This window comes from Caloenas nicobarica, chromosome 1 (genome assembly GCF_036013445.1).
Source record: "Caloenas nicobarica isolate bCalNic1 chromosome 1, bCalNic1.hap1, whole genome shotgun sequence".
Classification (NCBI taxonomy): Eukaryota; Metazoa; Chordata; class Aves; order Columbiformes; family Columbidae; genus Caloenas; species Caloenas nicobarica.
Genome location: NC_088245.1, coordinates 99,044,531 through 99,067,569, shown reverse-complemented (window position 1 = coordinate 99,067,569; position 23,039 = coordinate 99,044,531). Strand labels below are relative to the sequence as shown.

Genomic DNA, 23,039 nt, shown 5'->3' with positions numbered 1-23,039 from the left:
AGAGTTTAATATGCAATGATAAATTTTGGAAGAGTTAGTGCAATTTTTTTCTAGACATTTGTTTAAATTGTTAATCAAGCATTTATTAAATGCTTTGAAGAATCTAACAACTGTGTGAATTAATTTAATCTTGGTTTTCAAAAGCTTTTGGCAAGGTTCATGCCAAAAGATTTTAAAGTGGCTAGGTTGTCTTGAGATAAGAGAAAGATCTCTTGTAAATTAGTAACTGATTATGAGATGGAAAACAATGTTTAGGAGTTATTTGTAAGCTTTGGTTTGGAGCAAAGGGACTCCTGATCCCATAGGCATATCTTCAGTACATTTATTAAAGATAGTTACAGAAAAAAGGGTGAGCAGTGAGATGATGCATTTTGCATGAACATGTTTAGGATAGTCAAATTAATTTGACTATTGGTAATTAAGGAATTTGGTCTTCTGACACACAAGAAGAGGCTGAGAGAGCTGGGGCTGTTCAGCCTCAGAGGAGAAGGCTCAGGGGGGCATTTTCCATGTGTATAAATACCTGATGAGGACAGTAAGGAAGATGGAGCCAGGGTTTGCCCATAACTGGACAAGAGGCAATGGGTGCAAACCAAAACACAGGAAATTTCATTTAAGCATAAACCTCCACTTTTTTATGTTGAGGAGAGTCACAGGCAGCCCAGAGAGTCCTCATCCTTGGAGATAGTCAAAACTTGACTGGACATGGTCCTGGGTAACCAGCTGTAGCAGGAGGTGGGACTGGATGGTCCCCAGAGGTATCTTGTGAAATCTTAACCACTGTGAAGAATGGGGAACAATTCACACAATGTTGAATGACTGAGTTATGAAGGAATGGATAAATACAGTGTCAGTAAATGCAAATATTAATACTACATATGAGGAGAAACAACCACACCTCTATATTTATATTGATATAGAATCTAAATTGTGATTTACTGTTGGAAGCTCTTTGCACATCATATTTGACTTTTAATGCCAGTCATAAAGGCAAATATAATCTTATTACTTAGCAGGAAAGAAGATGAAAACAGGACGTGAGGAGTCCCTCTTCCTTTGGAGAAATCATAGATTCATCCTCTTGTGAATAATCAAAAGGAGTTTGGTCAAACTGCAAAAAAAGAGAGAGGGATGGTGAGGAGGATGGGATGGCTCTGTGCAAGGTAGGGCTAATAAACAAAGGTTCTACTGCTTGCAAACAGATGACCGAGGTGTGATATATAACTATGAATGGTATAGAGAAAGTGAATGAGAAGTAGTTATTCCCTGTCTTATTGTATACAAACTAGAGAACATCCAACAAAATAATAATTAAAAAAACCCTAAACAACCTGCTGATGTACAACTTTTAAATGTAATTAAGTAGGCTTGCATCAAAAGGAGTGTGGCCAGTGAGTTGAAGGAGGCGATTCTGCCCTTCTTCTCCATTCTGGTGAGACCCCACCTGGAGTCCTGTGTCCAGCTCTGGGGCCCCCAACATATGAGGGACGTGGACCTGTTGGAGTGAGTCCAGACGAGGCCACAAAAATGGTCAGAGGGCTGGAACATTTCTCCTGTGAAGACAGACTGAGAGAGCTGGGGTTGTTTAGCCTGGAGAGGTGTCCAGGGAAACCTAAAAGGAGCCTTCCAGTACCTAAAGGTAACCTAACAAGAAAGCTGGAAATGGATATTTTCAAGGCCATGTTGTGATAGGACAGGAAGCAATGGCTTTAAATTGAAACAGGGTAGGTTTAGATTAGATATGAAGAAGAAATTCTTCACTATGTGGTTGATGAGGCACTGGAACAGGCTGCCCAGAGAAGTCATGGATGCCCCATCCCTGGAGGTATTCAGGGACAGTTTAGTTGGGGCTTTGAGCAGCCTGGTCTAGTGGAAGATGTCCCTGCTCATTGCAGGGAGGTTGGAACTAGCTGATCTTTAAGGTCCCTTCCAACCCAAACCATTGCCAGATTCTAGGATTCTATGAAGTGCATCAAAACTCACAGAGCTTGTTGTCCCTGAACACTTTGGTGGCCAAGTGCTTGAATGAATTGAAAGTGCAATTAGATGACATAGTGGAGGACGGGTTCATTGAGAGACAAGATGTGCCCTTTGATTCAGGAAATCTCTGAAGCTTCTTGCTACTGGGAGGATATACTGGAAAATACCACTCCTGGAATTAATGCTGTCACTTATACCTTTTACTTAAGCATCTGCTACAGGTTATTGCTGGAAACAGGGCACTTGGTTTGATAAACAGGGTCCTTCTTACCTTCTCATTAGAACAGTTGGGTTTCTGAAGCCTAGGGCAAGAATGATGATTTATTTTCTCTTTGCAAACTGACATTCTCTTCCTTATTCAGTTTTGCTTCTTTTCTCAAAGGGAACACTTAGAACGAAATTTTTGCCTTTCATGTCAAAAACGCACGTATTTAATTGTGGCTGTGTATCATTAACAGGATGACAAAGGATGTGTGATGTCTCTGGGCATGTGTAAGCTTTGTATCATTTTCTCAATTTTTTTTTTAATACCAGGTCGCTTCCTAATATCTGGCTTTATTGAATAACAAATTCATGACTTGGAAGTTTGATAGATGAGACTCAAGATCTATATTACTTTTTCCTAAACAAGACCACAAGACCTTTTTTTTTTTTTTAATTGAAGACATTATCAACTTCTTTTAAAAAAAATCACTCATATTGTACGGAGTTCAAATTTCTCATCCTCAGATCTTTTTGGGGGCAGTCATTCCTCTCTCTTAGGCACATGCTATTTCTTGTGTGATGCCATGCAAACTCACAAAATCATAATCCTCATAACATCAACTGATAGAACTTTGTTTTTCTCTTGAGGCTTTGTGGGTACCCTTGCAAGCCCTGTCTTCAGGCTGGCACTCCAATTAAATCAGTTCCTCTTCAGTCATAATGAGGATTATGGTACTCAGAAGGAGGCACCTTAATTTGAATTTCCAGTTGGGATCTTTTTTATATTCTATTGCACAAAGACACCTAACCATTACCCTCTGCAACTCCTTAATCAGAATTTATTACCATCCTGCCAAGCTTCTCCTGGTGATACATGTATACATTAGAGTTTGGGCACCACATCTGAAGTTCGGTTAATTCGAGTGGTCAGGGGGGAGGAGGGAGGGCCATGGGGCAGGCTGCAAACCCTGGAAAGTCATTAATTGTTTCAGGGATTAACTGATACATAATTACAGCTAAATAATTCAGGAGATGAGTGTTTACCTCAAGTAGACAGGTTCCCCAGGCACTGGTGAAGGAGGGGGCTGCACTTGTCAGAGGCCGGGATGCGTGGGGAGGGCTGGGGCGTGATGTGCCGGGGTTTGCCACAGTGGGGTTCACCGCAGGCTGAGGGTGCCTTGGTGCACAGGCAGCTCTCGGGCTCCAGGCTGGAGGGGTCAGGTCTTTCTCTGGACCACCACGTCCTGGGTGGTTTGCATCTTCTTGGTGTTATCTCAAAAAGTTTTTGAAAGCTGGGAAATTCTGCTCCTACTAACTCTGGTTTGTGGTTTTATTCTCTCCAGGCAACCTTAAGCTCTACAGGCTGTATCATTGTTCACAGACTATTTTAAAGTTCTTTATAATGCCCTCCAGTGTGTTCCCTTGAAATGTCAAGATTACAAATTTCTATTTTTGCAAAACAGCAATCAGAAAAGGTCTCGCTTTTTTATTGGGATCAATTTTGTCCATAAATTATGAGCATGAGTAGCCATTATTCTTTTGGAGAGATTTTCACATTCAAAGAAATTAAAAATATTGTATAAAGAATACATATAGATGCATCAGGACCCCTTAACTAGGGATAGGGTAAATGTTCCCCAGCCAAGCTGGGTTTCTATGGGCTGTGGTTTTGTCATCATTATTCAGGCTGAGCAATCCTCTGTGATAATTCTATTGAAATCCCTGAAATAACTTTCAGAGTTCGGATCTATTTAAGTGATTAAGACAACGGAGCATAACCTTTAGGGTAAGATCCAAAGCCTATTGGTGCTGATAAGAATTTGTCTATATACTTCTGTGGCAGCTTTAGATAAATGTTTTGACTAGTGGTGTTTGTGTAGATGAATGTTGAAGACAAGAGTAATTTTTTGGGGCTAAAAGTTATATTTAAATCTATTTTCTATTTTTTTTTCCAACATGAGTTTCAGTATTATACTAAGAATTAGGATTTTCCGTGTCATTAAAATGTCATCTTATTTTATACAGGTGCATCCATTCAGACTTGAATAAACTTTTATGTCATTAGTTTTATTTTCAGAATTGATTGTAGTCAGCATTGTTTTAGAACCAGTCTCACCTGATTCTTTCACTATTCTGTGGGGACTACGTAGAAGAAAAACAACAGATACGGCAGTGAACAGCTTGCATAGACAATTCTTGAGACAACTATATCTATTTTGAGTTCCCAACAGACAGTTTAAATTAACATGAAAAGCAAGTTTATTATGGTTTGGGGTACTTTGATGATCTAAGCTCTCAAGACATTGAATCCCTTTTCTCAAAACTTTTGTTCAGATTCCCTCACTGCATAAAAAAACCATGGTCTGTCTTCCCATTCTTATCTTCCCCTCAAAACCACTTAAATCCAGAGTAGGCATGTCTTACACTACAGACGCTATAGCGCTTGAAATGGGTAAATTCTGGCATGGATGAATTCTGGCATGTCAAACATGTGAAAATTATGGTGAGTCATTGTGAAAAAGTCCAACCAGAGGGTTCTCCTACATATCACAAAGTTTTTTAAAGACTCACTACAGATACTCTGCTGAGGATCTAAACCAGCTGATAGTGGTAAGAATTTGACCCTCGCACAGTAAACTGTCCCCATCCTTAATTCAGAGCATGTACTCCTGTTCAGTGCACTTGAAAGTTGTGACCTTCAGTGACTCATTTTCATGAAGAAGATACAAATTATTTTTGATTTTTTCTAACCTAAAGCCTATTGCATTAGCTTGGTGACTTTAAAAGTATTTATGAATTTCAAATAATTAATGTGGTGCTTAAAAGGGGCTTGTTCTTTTTCATGCCTACCAGCCACTTTGCTTTGAGGATGGCAGAAGTATCTACCAGGAGAGAAGCAGTACAACAGTGCCATGGCCCTTTCCCCTCCCACCCATCCTCAGCAAGAGGATGCTGATCTCCTTAAGCTAACTCAGAAGCACAGTTTACTCTCCCAGACTTATGGTATCTTTCTGATATTGGTGTCTTTGAACTTTCAGTGAGGATTTTGGTCATTTGCTCAGTGTCTTTATTCTTTCTTACAGGATTTTCTTTGAAAGGAGTATTTCAAAAGCCTCCGTTACACTAGCAGCTTTCACTGAAGTTATTTCAATTTTGCGATACTCAGGCCTCCAGAAACTGGTTTTTAAATTCTCTGTTGAATCAGGCTGGAAACAGAGATTCAAAATTACTGTTTAGCAAAATAATTATTTTTTCCCAGTGGTCTAGAGTGAAAAATATGCAAATATGAATAAATGAGCTCATTTGGAAGGCACTGAGCTTTAATGAATAACCATTTATGTAAGAGCAAAATAAAGAAAATTAAAATTTGTTGTGAACACAAGCTCTTTTAAAAGAACAAATTAAGTGAACATACTGAGAGTTAAATCAAGACACTGGAGGCTTTAATAAGCCTGTTCTCTGCATGCAGAGTGCTGAATGAAAGAGGAATCAAATAAGACCTTCACAGAATTGGCACCAAAGTGGTTTTGTTTCTAGCCTAACTCCATCCGGTGTAATAACACACTGAGTTTGAAATCTTACTCTAGTACATCACTTGAGGTGAAACTGTGAGGAAAATTGATCCCTTGCCCATAACTCCTGTTCACAGATTTCCCCAGAAATGGCAGTTTCACTGGCGGGTTTGTTTGTTGATGCTGTGTCCTATATCTGGAAATTAGTATCAAGCTGAATGTTTCTGTTCTGTATAAGGCTGGATGGTTTTAAAGGGGAAAAATAACAACAGCAAGAAGAGTATACTGCAAATGACTGCTTTTTTGTGTGTGTTCATTTATTTCTTTGGTTTTTTCTTTTCTTTCTTTCTTGGTCAGTCTGAGCCATATAATTCCAGAGTTAATGGAATTTATAGAGAACAGTTATAGACCAGTATGACTTCAGGTTTCATGTGAGAATTATTTTCTCTCCAGTATCTAGAATGCTAAGTGTCTTTATTTTGGCTATTTACGTAAATATTGAGTCTTCTTGCATATCATGAAACACAGAGATGTGTTGCAAATTGTTGGTTTTTACTGCAGAACCACAGCAAAAATTCCATCCTCAAAACAATGCCTTAGCCTACCTCCTCAAAGTCATTGGGTTGTCCCAAAAATCTCCATTCAGTGCTCTGAGCCTGCAGCTAGTGCAGCCGATGGATGACGCATGATCTGTCTCAAAGGGCTTGCTCCTACTTTTTGAACACATTATCTGTGAGATCAAATTAATCCAGTTTAATAGCACTATAAAGCGTGTTCTAACATCTTAAAATAAATACGAACATGTACCAAATAATGTGAGGAGAAGGTTGAACCAGATGACTCCTGAGGTCCCTTCCAAGCTCAACTTAATCTGTGATGCTGTGATTCTTTCCTTACCTTTGATAGAGCTGATTATCTGTCACTGAAAAAAGAGAAGTGAGAAAAAGAAATGTAAAACCTGAAATTTCTGCTGCATAGCTAACCAGTGAATGAGAGGACAGGACACTTGTCAAAGGGCACAAGATGAAGCCTATATAGAAATCAAGGCAGAAGTTTATATAATCAGGAAATGGGGAAGGCAACTTTATGAAATTAATAAGAAATGTCAGCATTTATATACAATTTAGATTAAAAAAAAATAGGTATTTTGGTGCCTTATGCTTTGGAAAATATTTGTGGATGGATAAATGGAATGTTAAACTTCATTTAAAAAAATTGACTTGTACTACCGAGCATAATATTTTGCTTGTGATTTTATTTTGTCCTTTGATATAAATTATTATCAAACAATTGCCAGACAAATGCCAGACAAATGCCAGACAAATGCCAGACAACTGTTAACTGTCCACCCAAGCTGAATGGCACAAAAGGCATTTATTTGATGTTTAATCACATTTTCTGTTAGTGCTGGTAAAACTTTTCCAGAGTGTTTGGGTCAGGGTAGTGAGACCTTTCCTCCAACTGTGAAAGTCTTCATTTTGGAAAAAGAATGAGGAGAGCTCTGCTCTAACCTATAGTGAAGCTTTTGTAGAATCTGGATGTGATATAATTCACTTGGCTTAGAGATTTGCATCTCAGTTCAGGTGGTCCAGCCAGCAGATCATCACATCTTGCATGAATAAATGAGATAAGCAGGCAGAATTCATGTGAACAACACTGCATTTGTACAGCCCTCTTTGAAAACCTGTGCTGACTGACAATAACATATCAAACCTTCTCACTTAAAACTTTGTACCGGTTTTACACTGTGGTTATCTCTTCATAGTGGCATGCTTATATTCACTGTCCTTAAGTTGATTGCATCACTGATATTCCATTTTCTGTGTTGTAACAGCTGGAAACAGTGAGACTGAAGGCCAAGAAGCGGTGAGGCAAATACAAGAAGAAACTTTGACTGGAAAAGGTACCGTACTATATCCTTCTCTTTAAGGAACTCTTTGTTCCCCTCTTTTTGCTGGCATCTTCTTTTAAAAGTGGTGCTCTTGTGTATTGTTAAACATTTTTTAGTTTAGGGAAACTAATTCTTGAAGTGAATCTGACACAGAGGTAAAATGAGTAGGATATTTTTAAAAAGTATTTTCAGTTCTGTTTGACTTCCTTACTGTGTGTGATTGCAAAAGGGCTGGCTGCAAGTTACACTCTGCTTGTACATGTGTTTGGGTACAACGATTTAATAGCTGGGCAGAAAATCAGAATACTAGTCATTTCTGCTAAGGGGAGGATGACAGCAGGTGAGAGTGGGTGTGCTCTTTTTCATCGCTGGTCTTGCCTCCCATCATGTGTGTAATCCCATTAAAAAAGTGAGGTTTTTTGGAGGTAAGAGGTTTCTAAAAGAACAAGGGTGCCCAGTTGTGTTATCTGACACATGGTGAGAGCTTTTAATCCTTCACAAAATGAAACTATGTTCTTAAAAATAGATCGACCTTTCATATCAAGTCAAAATCCCTATGTTTTTATGCTTGTTCTGTTTCTTGTTGTGTTGGGTTGGTTTTTTTGTTTTGTTTTCTCTTTTTTTCTGTTTTGTTTAATCCGAGAGCTATTGTATTGGAGGAGGCATAAGGAGACCATACCTTGGTAACTATGAGAAAAAGCATATTGCACATTATCTGCTGTGTGGTTGTAATTTGCAGTTTATGATGGATGTTAGTGCATCTAATATTTCCATCTGTTGGATTCACTGGGTGTAGTTCCTAGTAGTGTACGATGATTCACTACTGCCACTTTGATGTATCATTTTTGGCAAAATAATAGGGCAGTGTTGCTACTCCACCCTGTTTAAGATCTTCATGGCTTCTGCTGAGATCTGATTCTGGTTTTGTGTGTCTAATAATTACTGTTATGATGATCAAAATACGTTAATTATTGTGTAAAAAACCCTTTCATTAAGATTTATCTTTTGACTTAAATAAATGTGCACCCATCATAGCCTCAGGATACATGTATGCTAGTTAAAAGCATCATAAATTAAGGCATAGTCAGAAGTATCATGAAAGGAAAAAGGTAATTATTACATAATTTAAACCTCTTGCTGGAAGTTTCTGTACAGAGACCAAAATCATTTGGAATTAATTATGTCACATGACCTGCGTAAAGCTGAATAAACCAGGGTCTGTCTTAATTTCTCACATCAGTGTGATCATAGGCTTTTCTAGAGCCCCGGTCTTTCTTGATTTTTCTGCATTAAGTAAGCTTTAACCTTTCAGTTATAAGCTTTGTCAAGATACAGCTGGCAGTTTGAGGAAGCTAAAGTTGTATCTGAAGTTGACTGAAGTTGTTCCTTATTTTAATTATAATGACTGAGGCTTTGGTAATCTCAGGCCCTGATAGATTTGGCCTAAAAACACACTGGAAGAGTATTGGCTCTCACTGATTGAGAGATATTTGTATTTGCAAGTGCATTATCCAGTACAAAGGAACTGTGCGAGTCTGAGCAGCAGTCGTGTCTTATTGCTTATCGATGAATTTGCATATTGCATATTGCATTTGTAATGAGATGTGTGTGCGGATACTGTGAGCAGGACCAAGCTGTGCAAGTATTTTGCCTTTTCACAGCTACGGCTCAACATCTCTTCAGTCATTCTGTAGAAACATTACCAGTTATTTTGACCTTTTTGGTTTTTTTGAGCATTTTCCATGGCCCATATGAAAAAGCTGCTTACAGAAACTGTTTCCATCTGAAATATTGGACTCTTGAAGAAGAACTACTCAGAACAGTATTGCTGGACAGCCAGTGTGATCAAGGATTAGGATAGCTGTCCTTCTTTTACCATGGACAAACTGTATGAGTGGGTGCCATCAGTTTGCTATCCTGATCTCAGTTCTCTAATAACAAGGGAAATCTCCTTGCTCATTAGCAGGTTAGACAGCAAAAGGGAGTAAAAGTCTTCTCTTTGTTACCTAGCTGAGCCATACACAGTACAAACATCCTCAAAAACAACTCCGGGAGAAGGCTAGACTTGTTGAATGCATGTAATTAGTGTTTTGGCTCACTGTCTGTCTGGGGCTTTGTCTGCTATCTAAGGGTAAGTAGTTCTACTTGACACAGTTTACACTTATTTCAGGGAGAAGGGAGATTGAAAGGTTGTACATAAATGGTTACTATGAAACAGCAGATGAGCAATCACGTGTTAACAGTTTCAGAGGAGATAAAAGATAGTAATAAAAAGGCAATGCACACAGGTGATGCTTTTTTGCTGCAGCATGGCAAGACATGAAGAAAGGACTGACAAAATTTCCAAATGCAGGGAGGCAGGAAGTCTGGTTTCCCATGCTGGAGGCATTCAAACCAGAGCCAATGTCAGAAGATGGTAGAGTATTGGAGAGGAAGGCAGTTGCAGCCATCCCTCTACAAAGCAGCAATGCTGAAGGACACAGAAAATCTTAGTAATGTGTCACATCACCTCTTCCTACCACCCACCCTCTCCCATGATGCTACACCAGAAATTCCAGTACTCTCTTAGGTTTCAGGTCTCTGTGCTGTGTTACCTATTGCTAAGTGTAAAGAGTGAGGAGGGAGGTGTGTAGCTGAGTGGAGGAGAATCAAGTACAGGTCCTTGGGGCATGTTAGACCCAATTCACTTGACCATCAGAACTGCCTTGATGATAAAGCAATCAAAGCCCTCAGATATCCAGAACAGACCAGAAGTGCCGCATTGTCATTAAAATTATCATATGGGCACTATTTTTAAAAGACCAAGGGCAACAGATTGCTACGCTCTGAATCACAAAGCTGGGAGAAGCCAGAATGATGTGGGCATTTATCTTACTTCCATTTGTTAAAGTGGGAACTTGTGTTGTTAATAGTAGCAATTATATGGCTGGGAAAATTGTTGGTGGCTAGGGATTGCCACACAGATATTCTAATTGTGTAAGTCTCAAATTTGCGTGCAGGGTGTGTCTGTGTTAGAGGGTTTGTTAGTTAGATCAGGAGAGCACTTTTCAGGCAACACTCAGCTGCTGCCCGCTCGCTGAGCACGGGTTCGCATCAGGAAGGGCACAGCAGGTCCTGACCTGGATTCGCTTTGGACAGAACTAGCCTGGGAGGTACAGCAGTAATAGGGCATTAGTACATATGAGCAAACTTAGAGCTTATCTGAACTAGGAATCCTAAAGACCTGTAGAAGTGCCTGTGTCAGGTCCCCAGCACAAAATGAGCTCTAAAGATTGGCTTATTTTGATCCAAACCACTCGTTAATGTAGCCATAACCATAGTTACCAGTCCTGAACAAACTACATTGAGTTATGGAACTGGGAAGTTTCTGTGATAAACTCAACTCTCAATGATACCAGAAAAATGTTTCCATGCACAGTATAGAATATATCTCCTGACTCAGTTACCGTCAGTTTACATCTCTGCAAATGAAAGCTGGTTTTAGCCTGATGATTACAAACATACAAATGTTGGAAACTAATATAAAAACATGAATGAAAGCTTCATTCATTCCAGCATAGGTTCATGAATGCCAATGGAATCAGCAATTAGCAAAAGTTTATGCATAAATATCACTTAGTACCAAGGAAAAGCTCCCACAACTGCAGTGTAGGAGCTGGAGTTGCAACTAGACTCAAAGGAGAAAAAAATTAAAAGTTAGTGAGAAAACATGGTGTAAAAATCATATTAAGGACAGACCTCTTCAAAAGGAGAAGCCTGTGTTTAATCTCACCCAACATTTTTGTGGCAATTCAAACAAAACCACAATTATAAAACTACGCGCTAAATCCACAGCATTCATGGGACTTTTATTTGAAGCCAGGTGAGAAAGAAAGAAGAGACTCTCTTCCCTTGGAGTCAGAGAAATGCAAAGTTAGCATGGTGGCAACCAAATTGTGTCATTTACAGTCTGACCCACATCAAGACAGCGTGGGCCAAGCAGTAGGAGGAACAATATCACCTTTAAAACACTGCAATTCACATGCATTCAACAAGCCTGGCTTTTTCCCAGAGCTTTCTCTTGGGGTGTTTGTGCTACATATGGCTTAGCCAGGGAATAAGGAAATGACAAAGTTTCTTCCTCTCTTTTGCAGTATAACCTGCTAACAAGCAAGGAGATTTTTGTTGCTATTACAGATCTGGGATCGAAGAGTTTACCCAAAAGAAGAAGGGGTGATCTAGCTGATAGGTACCAAGCATAATTGCAGAATATCTCATGGGTGGTTACTCCACTGACACTTCTGTATGTCAGGCACCAGTTTTAACAAAGCAGTCCACGTTTTTCCGCTCTGTACCAGACCATTTGTTGTTGGCTTTCCCTGTGGGCTAGAGAAAGCCAGCTGCTGAGAGTTCTCAAATTTCCAAACTTTTTGTTTTGTTTTTGCCCAAGAGTCAATGGCGGTACTCCCAGCACATGGGCCAGAGTTGTGGAAATCAGTTCAGCAAAGACCAATGTCTTGTTAAAGTCTGCTAAAATGTCACCCGGGACTTTTTCTTTGACATGATATGATGCTGTTATGGAAGTCATCCTCAAAACGGTCAAAAATAGTAGAAAATACTTGTAGTTGAGATGTATTTTCTATAAGTGTGCGTAAGTTTGTGTGAGTTTACGCTTGCTCATGTCAGATTTGTTTTTCATGGTGTAGTTTTGAGGTGTAAAACCATAACATCCTGAGCTTGTGGCAAGACTTGACGTGGCTACTCTGTCCCTTCTACCACATCCTGCCATTGGCATATCCTTTCTCCACCACTGCTGATGCTGAAAGACCTGTAGGATTGGTTTAAAGAGTTTCATAGCAGCAACAGTGCAGTTTCCATCTACATGGTTTCTTTTTTCATACTAGTGCATTATCTCCAGTATTTAGCTTTGGCAGGCCAAGGACTGCCCTCAGAGTCGTACGACTGAATGCCAGGCTCATGAAGACATCTTGAAAGACAGAGTGGTGATAAGAGAGAAAAGAAGTCTTGATCTGACAGTATGTCACTTTGCAGGACCCTGTGTGGAACTGCAGAGCTCTTCTGCTTTGTCACGTGATGAAGTGTAGAAGAGCCTTGCCTAGAGATTATGATTTCCTTTCTTTCTGTAGCCTCATCTAAGCTCCTATCAAGTATATTCAAGCCATATAAAAATATTTGAATCTTGAAGAATAGTGGATGTGTTAAACCTAGCCAAGTCTGTAAGAAATGGATCCTCCACATGCTCAAGGGATGGAAGACCCCTTCTTAGAGTCCAAGTAACTAACACAGGGGCTAATACAGTTTCTCTGTGCAGTTAGCACTTACATCTCTTACCCTGTAAAGCTGGTGACTTTTTGCTCCATATTAAGCAGGAAAGATTTTAATCCATGGAAAGGTATCTTCAGAGCCCTCTGATAAAATCATTTAAGTGAATAGCTTGCAAATCAATTGTCCTGCTTTTCTGTTAGTTTTATGTAATACTCTGATTCAAAAACATGGTTAAATTTATTGACCCTGCTTGCTCGTGTCTTTTTTGCTTTCCTTTTGACTTTCATTGTAACACGTTACAAGGTTTTTGCCCGGAGTGCTTGTGGACTTTTAAAATAATAGAGAATCCCCTATTTTTTGTGTTTCTTAAGACACCTTAGAAATTGAGTTGTCATGTTAAACGAGTGGCATTTCAGACATTAGGAGCAATATGAATATGGTTCACAGAGCTAAAGATAAGCTGCAGTTCTGAATAGTGAGATGGAGATAAAGTGTTTCAGATATAAAATGTATTCATAAAGCAGGCACAAGCTCTGCCTGTTGGTTTCCTAAATTCCCATTTCCATTGGAAATGTGAAACATATTTCATTAACAGGCTCTGCCACTAGGAAACATGATTTTCTCTTATTTAAATTGTTTCTAATTGAAACTTAGAGACAAAGAAGTGCACAGGTGTAGCTGTAGGCAGAATAGGAAGTCCTTTCAGATGTCTTGAAATGATTTTCTGACTGTAAATCATTGGAGGTTTGTGTGACTAATGGGACCAGAGCTCCGAGGTTAGGATTTTGCTGATTATGCTGCCCTACTGAAGGCAAACCAGAGAAATGGAATTTCAAAAGGAAATTGCCTCTGAAAGGCCATTTCACCTCTTTACAGGAATTTGATCCTCTTTTATGTACCTGTAGAGCCATGATATCAAGCAGTGGCCAGATAGAGGTGCTCCTGGGTTTGACACCTCCCACAGTATGCCATTATTTTGTTCAGTCCAAGCAGTGGTTGCGTGCAAGTTGCATGAGCTATTTCCAGACCTTGTCTATTCTCAAGAAAATTGCCAGCAAATACTGAAAGGCAAAGCCAAGAAAAAGGCAATTTGTTCTCTCTCTGGACTGCTTTCATATCTCTCTTCCAAGACCTCCTTTATGTAGTCCTAGCTTCTGTGGGTTGCACGTAGGTCTTTAGAAGTTAATTCACTTATAACAAGGAGAATATTTTCTGTGTAAATGCCATCAGCTTCTGCGCTAGGAATCCAGCTGCCAGGAGCATGGAGAATTTGTGGCCTGAAGTAAATGTGGGAAAGGCAGAGCCTGTATTTGAAGAACTTAGGGGCGGTGTGCGTATCCTTCCAGGCGTGAGCTGCATGTGAACCAAGACATTGTGGTCCACCTGACTGTGTCAGGGATGCCGGTATTTCCCTGTCAGCTTCATCCTCGCAACACTACGGCAAGGCTCCAGAGGGAGCATGGACAGAGAGCAGCATCTGCACCTCCGAAGGGCCAACACTAGCGTGTCCATGCTTAATTTGTGTTTTGAGGACCATTTTTTAATGGCAAAGAATCAAAGCTCTGAATGGATGTCCCAATTCCTGAATGAGTTAAGAGCCAGGCTCTTCTCAGTGGTGCCCAGTGGCAGGACCAGAGGCAATGGGCACCAACTCAAATGCAAGAAGTGCCAGTTAAACATAGGAAAACTATTTTTCTTTTATAGCACAAAGACTATTGTATACATTGGAGGGGAAGAAAGGAAAAAAAACAGTATAAGGAAAAAAGCAATTTCTGCTGTCCAAAACTTTGTCATGGCATTTGGGGGCTTCTGAACTGGGGGTTGGTGAAAAATTCATTTTCCAATCTAAAATCTTGCAGGCTTTTATACTTGGAAGTCAGCCCATGCAAAAATCCCATGACCCTACCTGGAACAATTTTTCATGAAGACAAAATATTTTCTAGAGATTTGCCTGTTTTGATGGGACTGTTTATTGGTGAAAGAGGGAGAAAAACATTTTTGCACTCATATCTGCAAAATAAAGCAGGGAAAGTGCCCCAGCCTGCAGAAGAGATTGACCAAAAATGTGGTAGCTTGGTTCAGGTCAGTCCGTATCAAAGGCTTTCATCCCAGTTAGTTCTGAGTTTCTTATGTATCAGACTATTGTGATATCAAAGATAATAATTGTTTCAGAATCTAGACCTTAAAATCTTCTTGAATTAATAAGCTGCTGCTTATCATTCTTTGTGTTGATTTGCAAATGAGTGCTATAATGGATTTTTTTTTTTAAAGAGAATTTCGCAAGTATTTTGTTTAAAACAAGATTTTGTTTAAAAATTCCACAAAATGGAAATGTCCTGTGGAAAACACTTATTTCATGTGAGTCTGAGACTACTTTCCCCATCTGAATATGAGGAAAAACTTCTTTATGTTGAGGGTGCCAGAGCACCAGAACAGGCTGCCCAGAGAAGTTGTGGAGTCTCCTTCTCTGGAGACATTCCCGTCTGGACACATTCCTGTGCAATCTGCTCTGGGTGAACCTGCTTTAGCAGGTGGGTTGGACCAGATGATCTCCAAAGGTCCCTTCCAACCCGGACCATTCTGTGATTCTGTGATTCCATCAATCTGGTATTTTTTTTTTTTTTACTTTGAGATTATGCAAAATCAGTTGTTCAGCCCCGGGCTAAGTTAAGTCTTCAAACGAGATTTCCTTCAAGATTTTGTTTCTGAATGCAGAAGGCAAAGCACATCTCCAGTGCCATGAAGGCCTTATGCTTATAAATCATAGGCCATAGCTAGTAGAGAGAGATGTCAAAAAATGTGCTTACTTGGTGTAGAACTGCAGCATGTCTGACAAGGCTGATGTAGCAAGTGGTTCTCATGAGAATCTTACTCAGGGTCTTCCTCCAGTTGAAATGATATCAAATGACTGGCTGAAGATTGCTATCTTAGAAGATACGTGAAATGATTTTTTAGTCTGAAATCATAATCCTGTAGTTACCTTGACAACTACCAGTGATATATAATTGCATTGTGTTTGCCTCTCCATGTGTCCTTTCAGTCTGTCCTATAGAGAGAATATAGATTTTTTTTTTTTTCTTTTTCTTTATTTGCTTGAATTGTAGCTCTGGTAACATGCTATTCAGAAAGCAGCATCCTTTTCTGTGTGTCCTCCTAGCAGGATAAAATAGTATATTTGCCTTTGCTTGAAAAAGAGAACTTGTGTCAGTGTTCACGTATTATCCAATTAACTGCCATACAGTGACTTTTTGTATAAATCTGAATTCAAACTGGCGCATTTGTGTTGATCAACCTGGGTATATATAAAGATTAAGTCTGAATAAATCTTGAGTTTCAAGTAATGAAAACGACGTCACCCTCTGCCTGTCTCCCACTTCAGGTGGATGAACAGAGCATATGATTGTACACTGTGTGGTGCTGGAGGAAGGCATCAGAGAATGGCAACTTGCATTTGCTGTGTGGAGCAGAGCAAAGCCGCGTGGACTTTCTCTTCATCTCAGTGTTGTCATAAGTAGAGAATTTAGGCTCATGTTTGCATTTATTGGTGAAAATTTGGGCCCCAAGGTGCATTAGGTGCCCAGTAGGTCTGCTGGCTCCCACTTACTGTTCTGGCAGAGTATGTGAATGGCGGTGGGCAGGACAATGTGGCCGCAGCAGCTCTGGGGAGCTGGCTGGAGCTGAGCACAGAGGTCCTTCAGCCCCTTGGAGCTCTCAAGTCTGGCTCCTGCCTCCGTGTGGACTGTCCAGGAGACACCCTGGGGCAGAGCCTGGGGTCTCATCCCCATGCCCTGGGTGCACATCCTGAAGTACGTGTTGGTGGTAGAGATCTTACCTACTCATTTTTCTGTTTAGATGAAGAAGAACTTATCAGGTGATGTAAAGTACTGGCACCAAAGTTAACGTTATGAGGATAGTCCAGAAATAACATTCATGGGCTATGTGAAAATCTAGCGACTCCATCCTTAGTCTCTTAAATGAATTTTACCTTATTTTCTGAAGATAAGACACTGAAATAAAGCTATGCTTTTGTGCTTTTCAGAAGTTGCATGCAAAAGGGCTGATCCATCCCTTCAGCTAGAAGGGTGCTACCCACCAACCCCAAGTTCGGGGATTTGTAGGGCAGCAGAATGAGGCCTGGACAGGGAATTTAATTCATTTCCTTCAGCCCACGGTAAGAAGCACGTGACGTGGGGAGTTTGGCTCCGGTGCAGCATGGTGGTGCACGGGGGACAGTTGTGTAACGAGTGGGTTGGAACTGAAAGGAGAGTGGTTGTGGGTCTGTGCCTGCCTGCTGTCTGTCCTGTGCAGCCTGGTGGGGGATGGACCTGAGTAGTACTCGCCCTGCTCTGGCTTCATGGACCCTTTCCACAAACCGCCATCTCAGTCACCCAGAGAGACCTTTTATAACACACCGTCTTCTGGTAGTCACAGAAGGTAAAAATTAGTTCTGTTTTTCCTTCAGTTTCTTTTTAGCACTGGGTGAGATTAAATGTAAGTGATGATATAAGGAGAATTCAGTCTCAGAGAATTGTATAAATTTACACTACTAGCAGTAAATTATTCTTTGACTTGCAAAGTAGATTTTTTCATTGAACCTTTTTATTTTTAAAACAGCATGGCATTCTCCTTGTTTTGCAGATTAATTTCAGGTAATCATTTTTCTATATTCTTTACTCCTTGAGTTAAATAAGTCTCAGCATCCTACTGCAATGGATGCTGTGAAAAGGAATTGATACATGTGCATTCAGAGAGCAGCTGAATTGGACAGGTAAAATGGGAGAAAATGGGGAAAAAAAGGAAAACAAAGGACAGAATGATGGCAGAAAAAATCACAACATGAATATCACATTCCATATTTCATTTTCTTTTTAAATGACCATATTTTTTAATTTAGTTTCAAATTTAATCCAGAATAAACAGTTCAGACACTAATATGCAAGTTAATAAGCCCAACAAAGCTGAGAGATACTAAAAAGAGAGATGAAAGGGAAACTAAAGAGAAGAAAAAAAAGCAAGGAGCAGAAAAGGATGTAGAAGCATATGAAGAGAGAGAGAAAGGAGAACCCGGAAAGACGTTACAGCCACATAAGTTTGAAGGAGCGTAAGATTATATCCAGAAAATACAATGCACAGGGGCTGTCTGGTTGTTATCGTATATGCTAAGCAGATTCTTAGTATATGAGTCCCTGAGGAGAGAACAGAAGTCACTCCATATTTCAGGATTTTGCTGTTGGGAGTTGCAGTCGTTGCACTAACGTAGTAGAGAAGCTCTCAGAGAGTCACGTCCCATTGACAGTGACACAGCTGTGACAGCCATGCCCGCTCACACGGCACGAGCTGGGCCAGCACAGCACACGCAAGGCTGATGCTTTGCTTTCAGTCTCATTTATATCTCCCAGGTGGTATGCAAGAGGGTATTGGCTTTGTTCTAGCCCTGAGCTTATGTATTTCCTCCTACCTTTCCATCAAGGAAATTGGTGTATTTTCCTTTCCCTTCTGTGTAATTAACTTTCCTAATCTTCTCTGAAGGACTTCCAAAGCATTCAGCATTCATGACATCATTGTATTTCCATCTCTGTCTCTCTCCCTCTTCTCCCTTTCTCTTTTCATCTCCCCCATTTCCCTCCCTTCCTTACTGTCTCTCTCCTTCTCTATCCCTGTCTGCCTCTCTTTCATTTTCTCATTATTTTAAGGAATGGGAAATACAGCTTTGTAACACACATCTTGCTATTTCGTGTTCTGTTTAAGATGGTATTCATGTTCTCATAGGAGTTGCTTAACATTCTCTGGTTTGTGTACTGTAAGCGAGCAGTAAGTATCAATGAGAACAGCCTGTACTTTCATCATGCCTTTCATTTTCAATTTAAAAAATGGTTCTAGGTTAATGGTGCTTGCATAGTCAGAAAAATTTGACATCTTTTGAAGGAGCAGTGTGATGTGCTATTCTGCATGTTTTATCCAATAAGCTAAGTTTTATTTAATCTCTTTTTAGCTGGTTTCTGAGATGGAGACACAAACCTACTGCCCAACTGGGAAAAACAAGCTCTTTCATTGATTTTTATGGGATTGGAAGAGTACACATAGATGATCTGGATTGCATGAAATCTTTTCTCTGGCAACTATTCTGTTAAATTTGTTTCAAAGCTGTCAGATTAAAAATCACAAAGTAAGAGTGACACGTTGCGTCCAGTGGGTGTTTGTGTCCTAGGCAGAGGCATCATGCTAGCCTTGGGAAAAGCCTAAAAGATAACTTCTGTTATTATTCAGTTGAAAACCAGAAAAAGAATGACTGAATCATTAAGCTAATTTTCTCTAAATGGGATGAAATAACCCCTGATGGGTTTTTCTCTCTTCCTGTGCTGCTTCTCTCTCTGCCCTCTTTGTCTCAGTGTCTCCCTGGCTTCTCCATTCCCACTGAACTATCCCTTCGTCCTTAAACCTTTCTTCTCAAGTCTCAGTTGTATGGGTTTCTAACTGTTTCTGTCTTTTTTATATCTCGGAACAGCAAGTTCTGAGTTGGACTGCCAAAGTCAAAGCAGAAATAGGTGTCAGTGGGTAGACACAGCAATTTAAACATATGAACTTAACCTCAAGTTATCCATCTATGTCTTTTCATCACTGCCCCCAAGCAGTTCCTTGGCAACGTGGATCTCTTTTGCCTTTGATGTGAGAGCTCTTTGCTCATCCCTGGTATCCATCTGGACCAATAGTGATATGCTCAGGCATCACCTCCTTCTCTAGGTTAGCAGGGAGAGCCCTTGAAGAAGGCAAGAAAGGAGCAGTGGGAAGGCCAGTTTGGCCAGAGGACCTCGCGTTTTGAAGCCCCTGAGCCCTGTGTGTGCTGGCTGTGCTCAGAGGAGCAGCACAAATTGCGGTGTGAGAGCCTGCACCTGCACCCTGCCAGCTGCCAAGGGAATGCTGATGGTACAGCAGCTCCTACACCATGTGCAGCCATGTGGCTGCACTAACAGCTGATGGTAAAGGCCATTGTCTTATGCAGAGGGGTCTGCCAGCTCTCAGAAAGGCTGAAGCATCTTAAAAGAGCAGAGGGCTGGCAGGAGAGGACACAAGCCTTGCTCAAGAGAGAAGGACCCCTGAAGGCTGTTGTGGCTCCACGCCTTGGAGACACAGAGGTTCCCCCTGCTACACAGGGACTGGAGGCTCGTGTTGCCCGGTGTGTTTTGTAAAGTCAGAAAATGAAAAGGAAGTACGGATCACCATTGCTAAAGTTTTGAAGCCCTCTTCATTCTTCCCCTTCTCTTCTGTGGTAGGTGCTGATGTATGCATTCGAAGTTCTTCTATCAGCATATATTGACACATTTCTCAAGCATTATTAAAATCTGGGAAATTCTTTTGGTGTTTTTATGTTCATGCTGAACATGAGCAGCAAGCATGTAGAAAGCAGTGAAACCATACTGGAGCTTTAGGAAGACAGGATGAAAAAAAACCTTAATGTTACGGTTCCTTTCCTGACATTTTTTTTTCAGTTGACCTGTATCCCTCCCTGCCAGGGGCCAAGCAACTCAAAAGCAATTCCTTAAAAACTGAGCAGTAAAGAGAGAGAAATATAATAATATTGCCAGAGCAGAACTTGATGTTTACACAGGACTAAGAAGAAATGTCAAGGATTCTGCACCTAATGGTTTGTATGATTACATTCAAGACATATGAATCACAAAGCTACTTGATTGTCGCATCTAAATATTTCTAGCTCTTTTTTGGAGGGAGTATTATAGCCTTCTAAATAATGTGGTTTGGGGCTGTAATTCCATCTCCTGTTGAAAACAAATGGTGACATTTCCATTGACTTGAATGCAGAGATTCTACCTCATAATTTTGAACGGTACAATATATTTCTTTTTCAGTGTACTGCCTTAATTAGAGTCTTGCCCCAGATTGAACAGTAGAGTGACAATTCCAACAATTCACCTGGACAATTACTTTGAGGTGTCCCAGAATTTTGATCCCTGTTGGCAACAAATTTGTGCTGGAAGGCATCGAGTCTCATGGCCCTTCAAATCTGAATCACAATAGCGGTGCATGCAGGTGCTGTTCCCATCCATCTGTGCACTTTCTACTAAAAGCTCCACAAACTAAATTTCTCTATTTCTTCAGTCAATAAGAACTGTAATTCAGCTACACATTTTAAAATGAGTACCTTGGAATATTTTTGTTTCGAATGAATTTAGAGTTAATTACAAGGATTTTTTGAAGGCTTCTAAAACCTTGTTTAGCCTGTATAGTGCTGAATAGCAGTGTGATTTCTCTACATGCTAGAGTTCATATATGCTAATCAGTCTGACTCCTTAGAAAACATTGTGTAGCACTGGGCTCCAGTTTACAGAGAAAGTAGCCTGTAAAGGTTGGCTATTAGCTGAAATCAGTTGCCTTTTATCTACCTGACAAAGAGCTGGAATCTCTGTATCTTGCATCCCAGTGCAATAAGTCTGAACCAGACTCTTCTGTATTAAGGAGGAGGAATGCAAGCCAAAAATAGTCTCTATAACTTTTGTTTTCTTTTATGCATGGTAGATACAGACAATAAGTCAAAGATCTTAGTTGCTTTGTATTATAACCCCCCATGTACCCAGTTACAAGCATTTTGTGGTCCTTTAAAGAATTTCTTATTTTGAAGAGATCACACTCATCCAGAATGATGTTTATTTTTCTCTTCTCTCATACAAAACCTTGCACTTATCTGCAATCATTCCTCTGTTAAGTGTTGCCTAATTGTGTACTTTTGCTTCATCTTTCGGGAAATTCCTAACACTCCTCCCAAACCTTGGTTAAGCTCAATGTTTCTGAGTTGTCAGCAACTTTCACCACCTGTTTATTCAGCTGGTTTTACAGAAAATTTGTAACACCTGGCACCTACGGCTTGTTTGGGTACAAAGCAAATGAACCTTTACGTTTCTCTTGAGAGCGCTCAGAATTGGCAGCAGGCAGAGGCAACGACTCTGCTCCTGATGAACAGGGCTATTAGTCAACTCTTAGACTCAGGTACATAGGGAAGGGTTCTCCTTGGGGCCCTAACAACTGGGCCTTCCTCCCTTCTTTCTTTTCTTTCTTTTCCTTCTTTGGTGTGTGGTGTGTGCAGAACAGAAAATGCTCAAATAAAACAAACAGGTATGATTTGGAAATGGGCAGTGTCTTTGCCCAAATCAACTCCATCTTCTAATAACAGATGTACTGATCTTTGTGGAACTGAAGAATGAGTCTCGCAGGTTGCAAAAGCAAGGCGCTGAAGGTGGCAGGCTTGGATGCAAGCTGCTGCTGTGTAGCACCTTTGCACAGAGGGTGTTTTATTCAGGAGCCCTCCTGTGTATTACCTACCTCAGTGTGTGGGTGTTAAGTCCACTGAGAAGATGGAAGAGCAAGTGATTAGACACAGAGCAGGGGGAATGCTTTGTTGACTAGTCAGAAACCTTGTCTGGAAAGTGAAGCTAATTTTAAGTGAATGCAGTAAGGAAATATGTAGGAAAAGATGAATAAATAAGGATTTTTTTTTTCCTTTTTGTTGGAGTAAGAGAAGTAGTCAGGGAAACAGGAGTTACCAGCAAGAACATCTGAAAGCCTTTGTAAAGGCATTTGTGAATACTGTGACATGTGTCTTTAACCTAAATATATTGAACTGAAAGTGATGCAGATACTAGCATGAACATACAGTGCTAGATAAATGCAAGATTTTTGAGTTGCTCTTTCATGGGACACATTAATTTTATCTCACAAGGGAGAGTTTTGAGAAATAGATACTAGCATCGAGAAGCAGTAATGGTGGAAGAGCAACAGCTGAAGGATGAGTGGGGTGCCAACTGCAGCTGGAGTGCTGCTGGCTATATTGGACACGACTGTATAAACACAGACCCTTCATCTTTTTTTAGTATGATAAATAAACAGTAGTTTATATTGAATCTCCATATTCAGTCACAAGAGTGATTTAAATTGTCGATTAAAAGGTCACTTCAGTGTCCTGGTGTATTTTGTGAAAGTCTCAGAAAGCAGAGGAAAAGGGTGGATGAGATACAGGAGTACTTTCTAAAGATGAGCAAGTTGGACTTTTTGATTACGGTCAGTTCAGCCTCTTAATTCAGGAGTATGCTTTGTGCTTTGGACTTTTTTTATTTAAAGGTACTGTTACAGTGAAGGTATTGTTACAGTGAAGATCTAAAAGCTTTGTTTCACTAAGT

General features: G+C 40.2%; 1 protein-coding gene across 1 annotated transcript in view; it reads left to right on the top strand.

Annotated features, from left to right (window-relative positions):
• DHRSX (dehydrogenase/reductase X-linked) overlaps positions 1-23,039 on the top strand; it is a 169,252-nt gene that overhangs the window by 44,255 nt on the left and 101,958 nt on the right. The window contains exon 3 of the mRNA XM_065626670.1: positions 7,531-7,599. Within this exon, the coding sequence (XP_065482742.1) occupies positions 7,531-7,599 (69 nt within the window). The remainder of the gene's footprint in view (positions 1-7,530; positions 7,600-23,039) is intronic.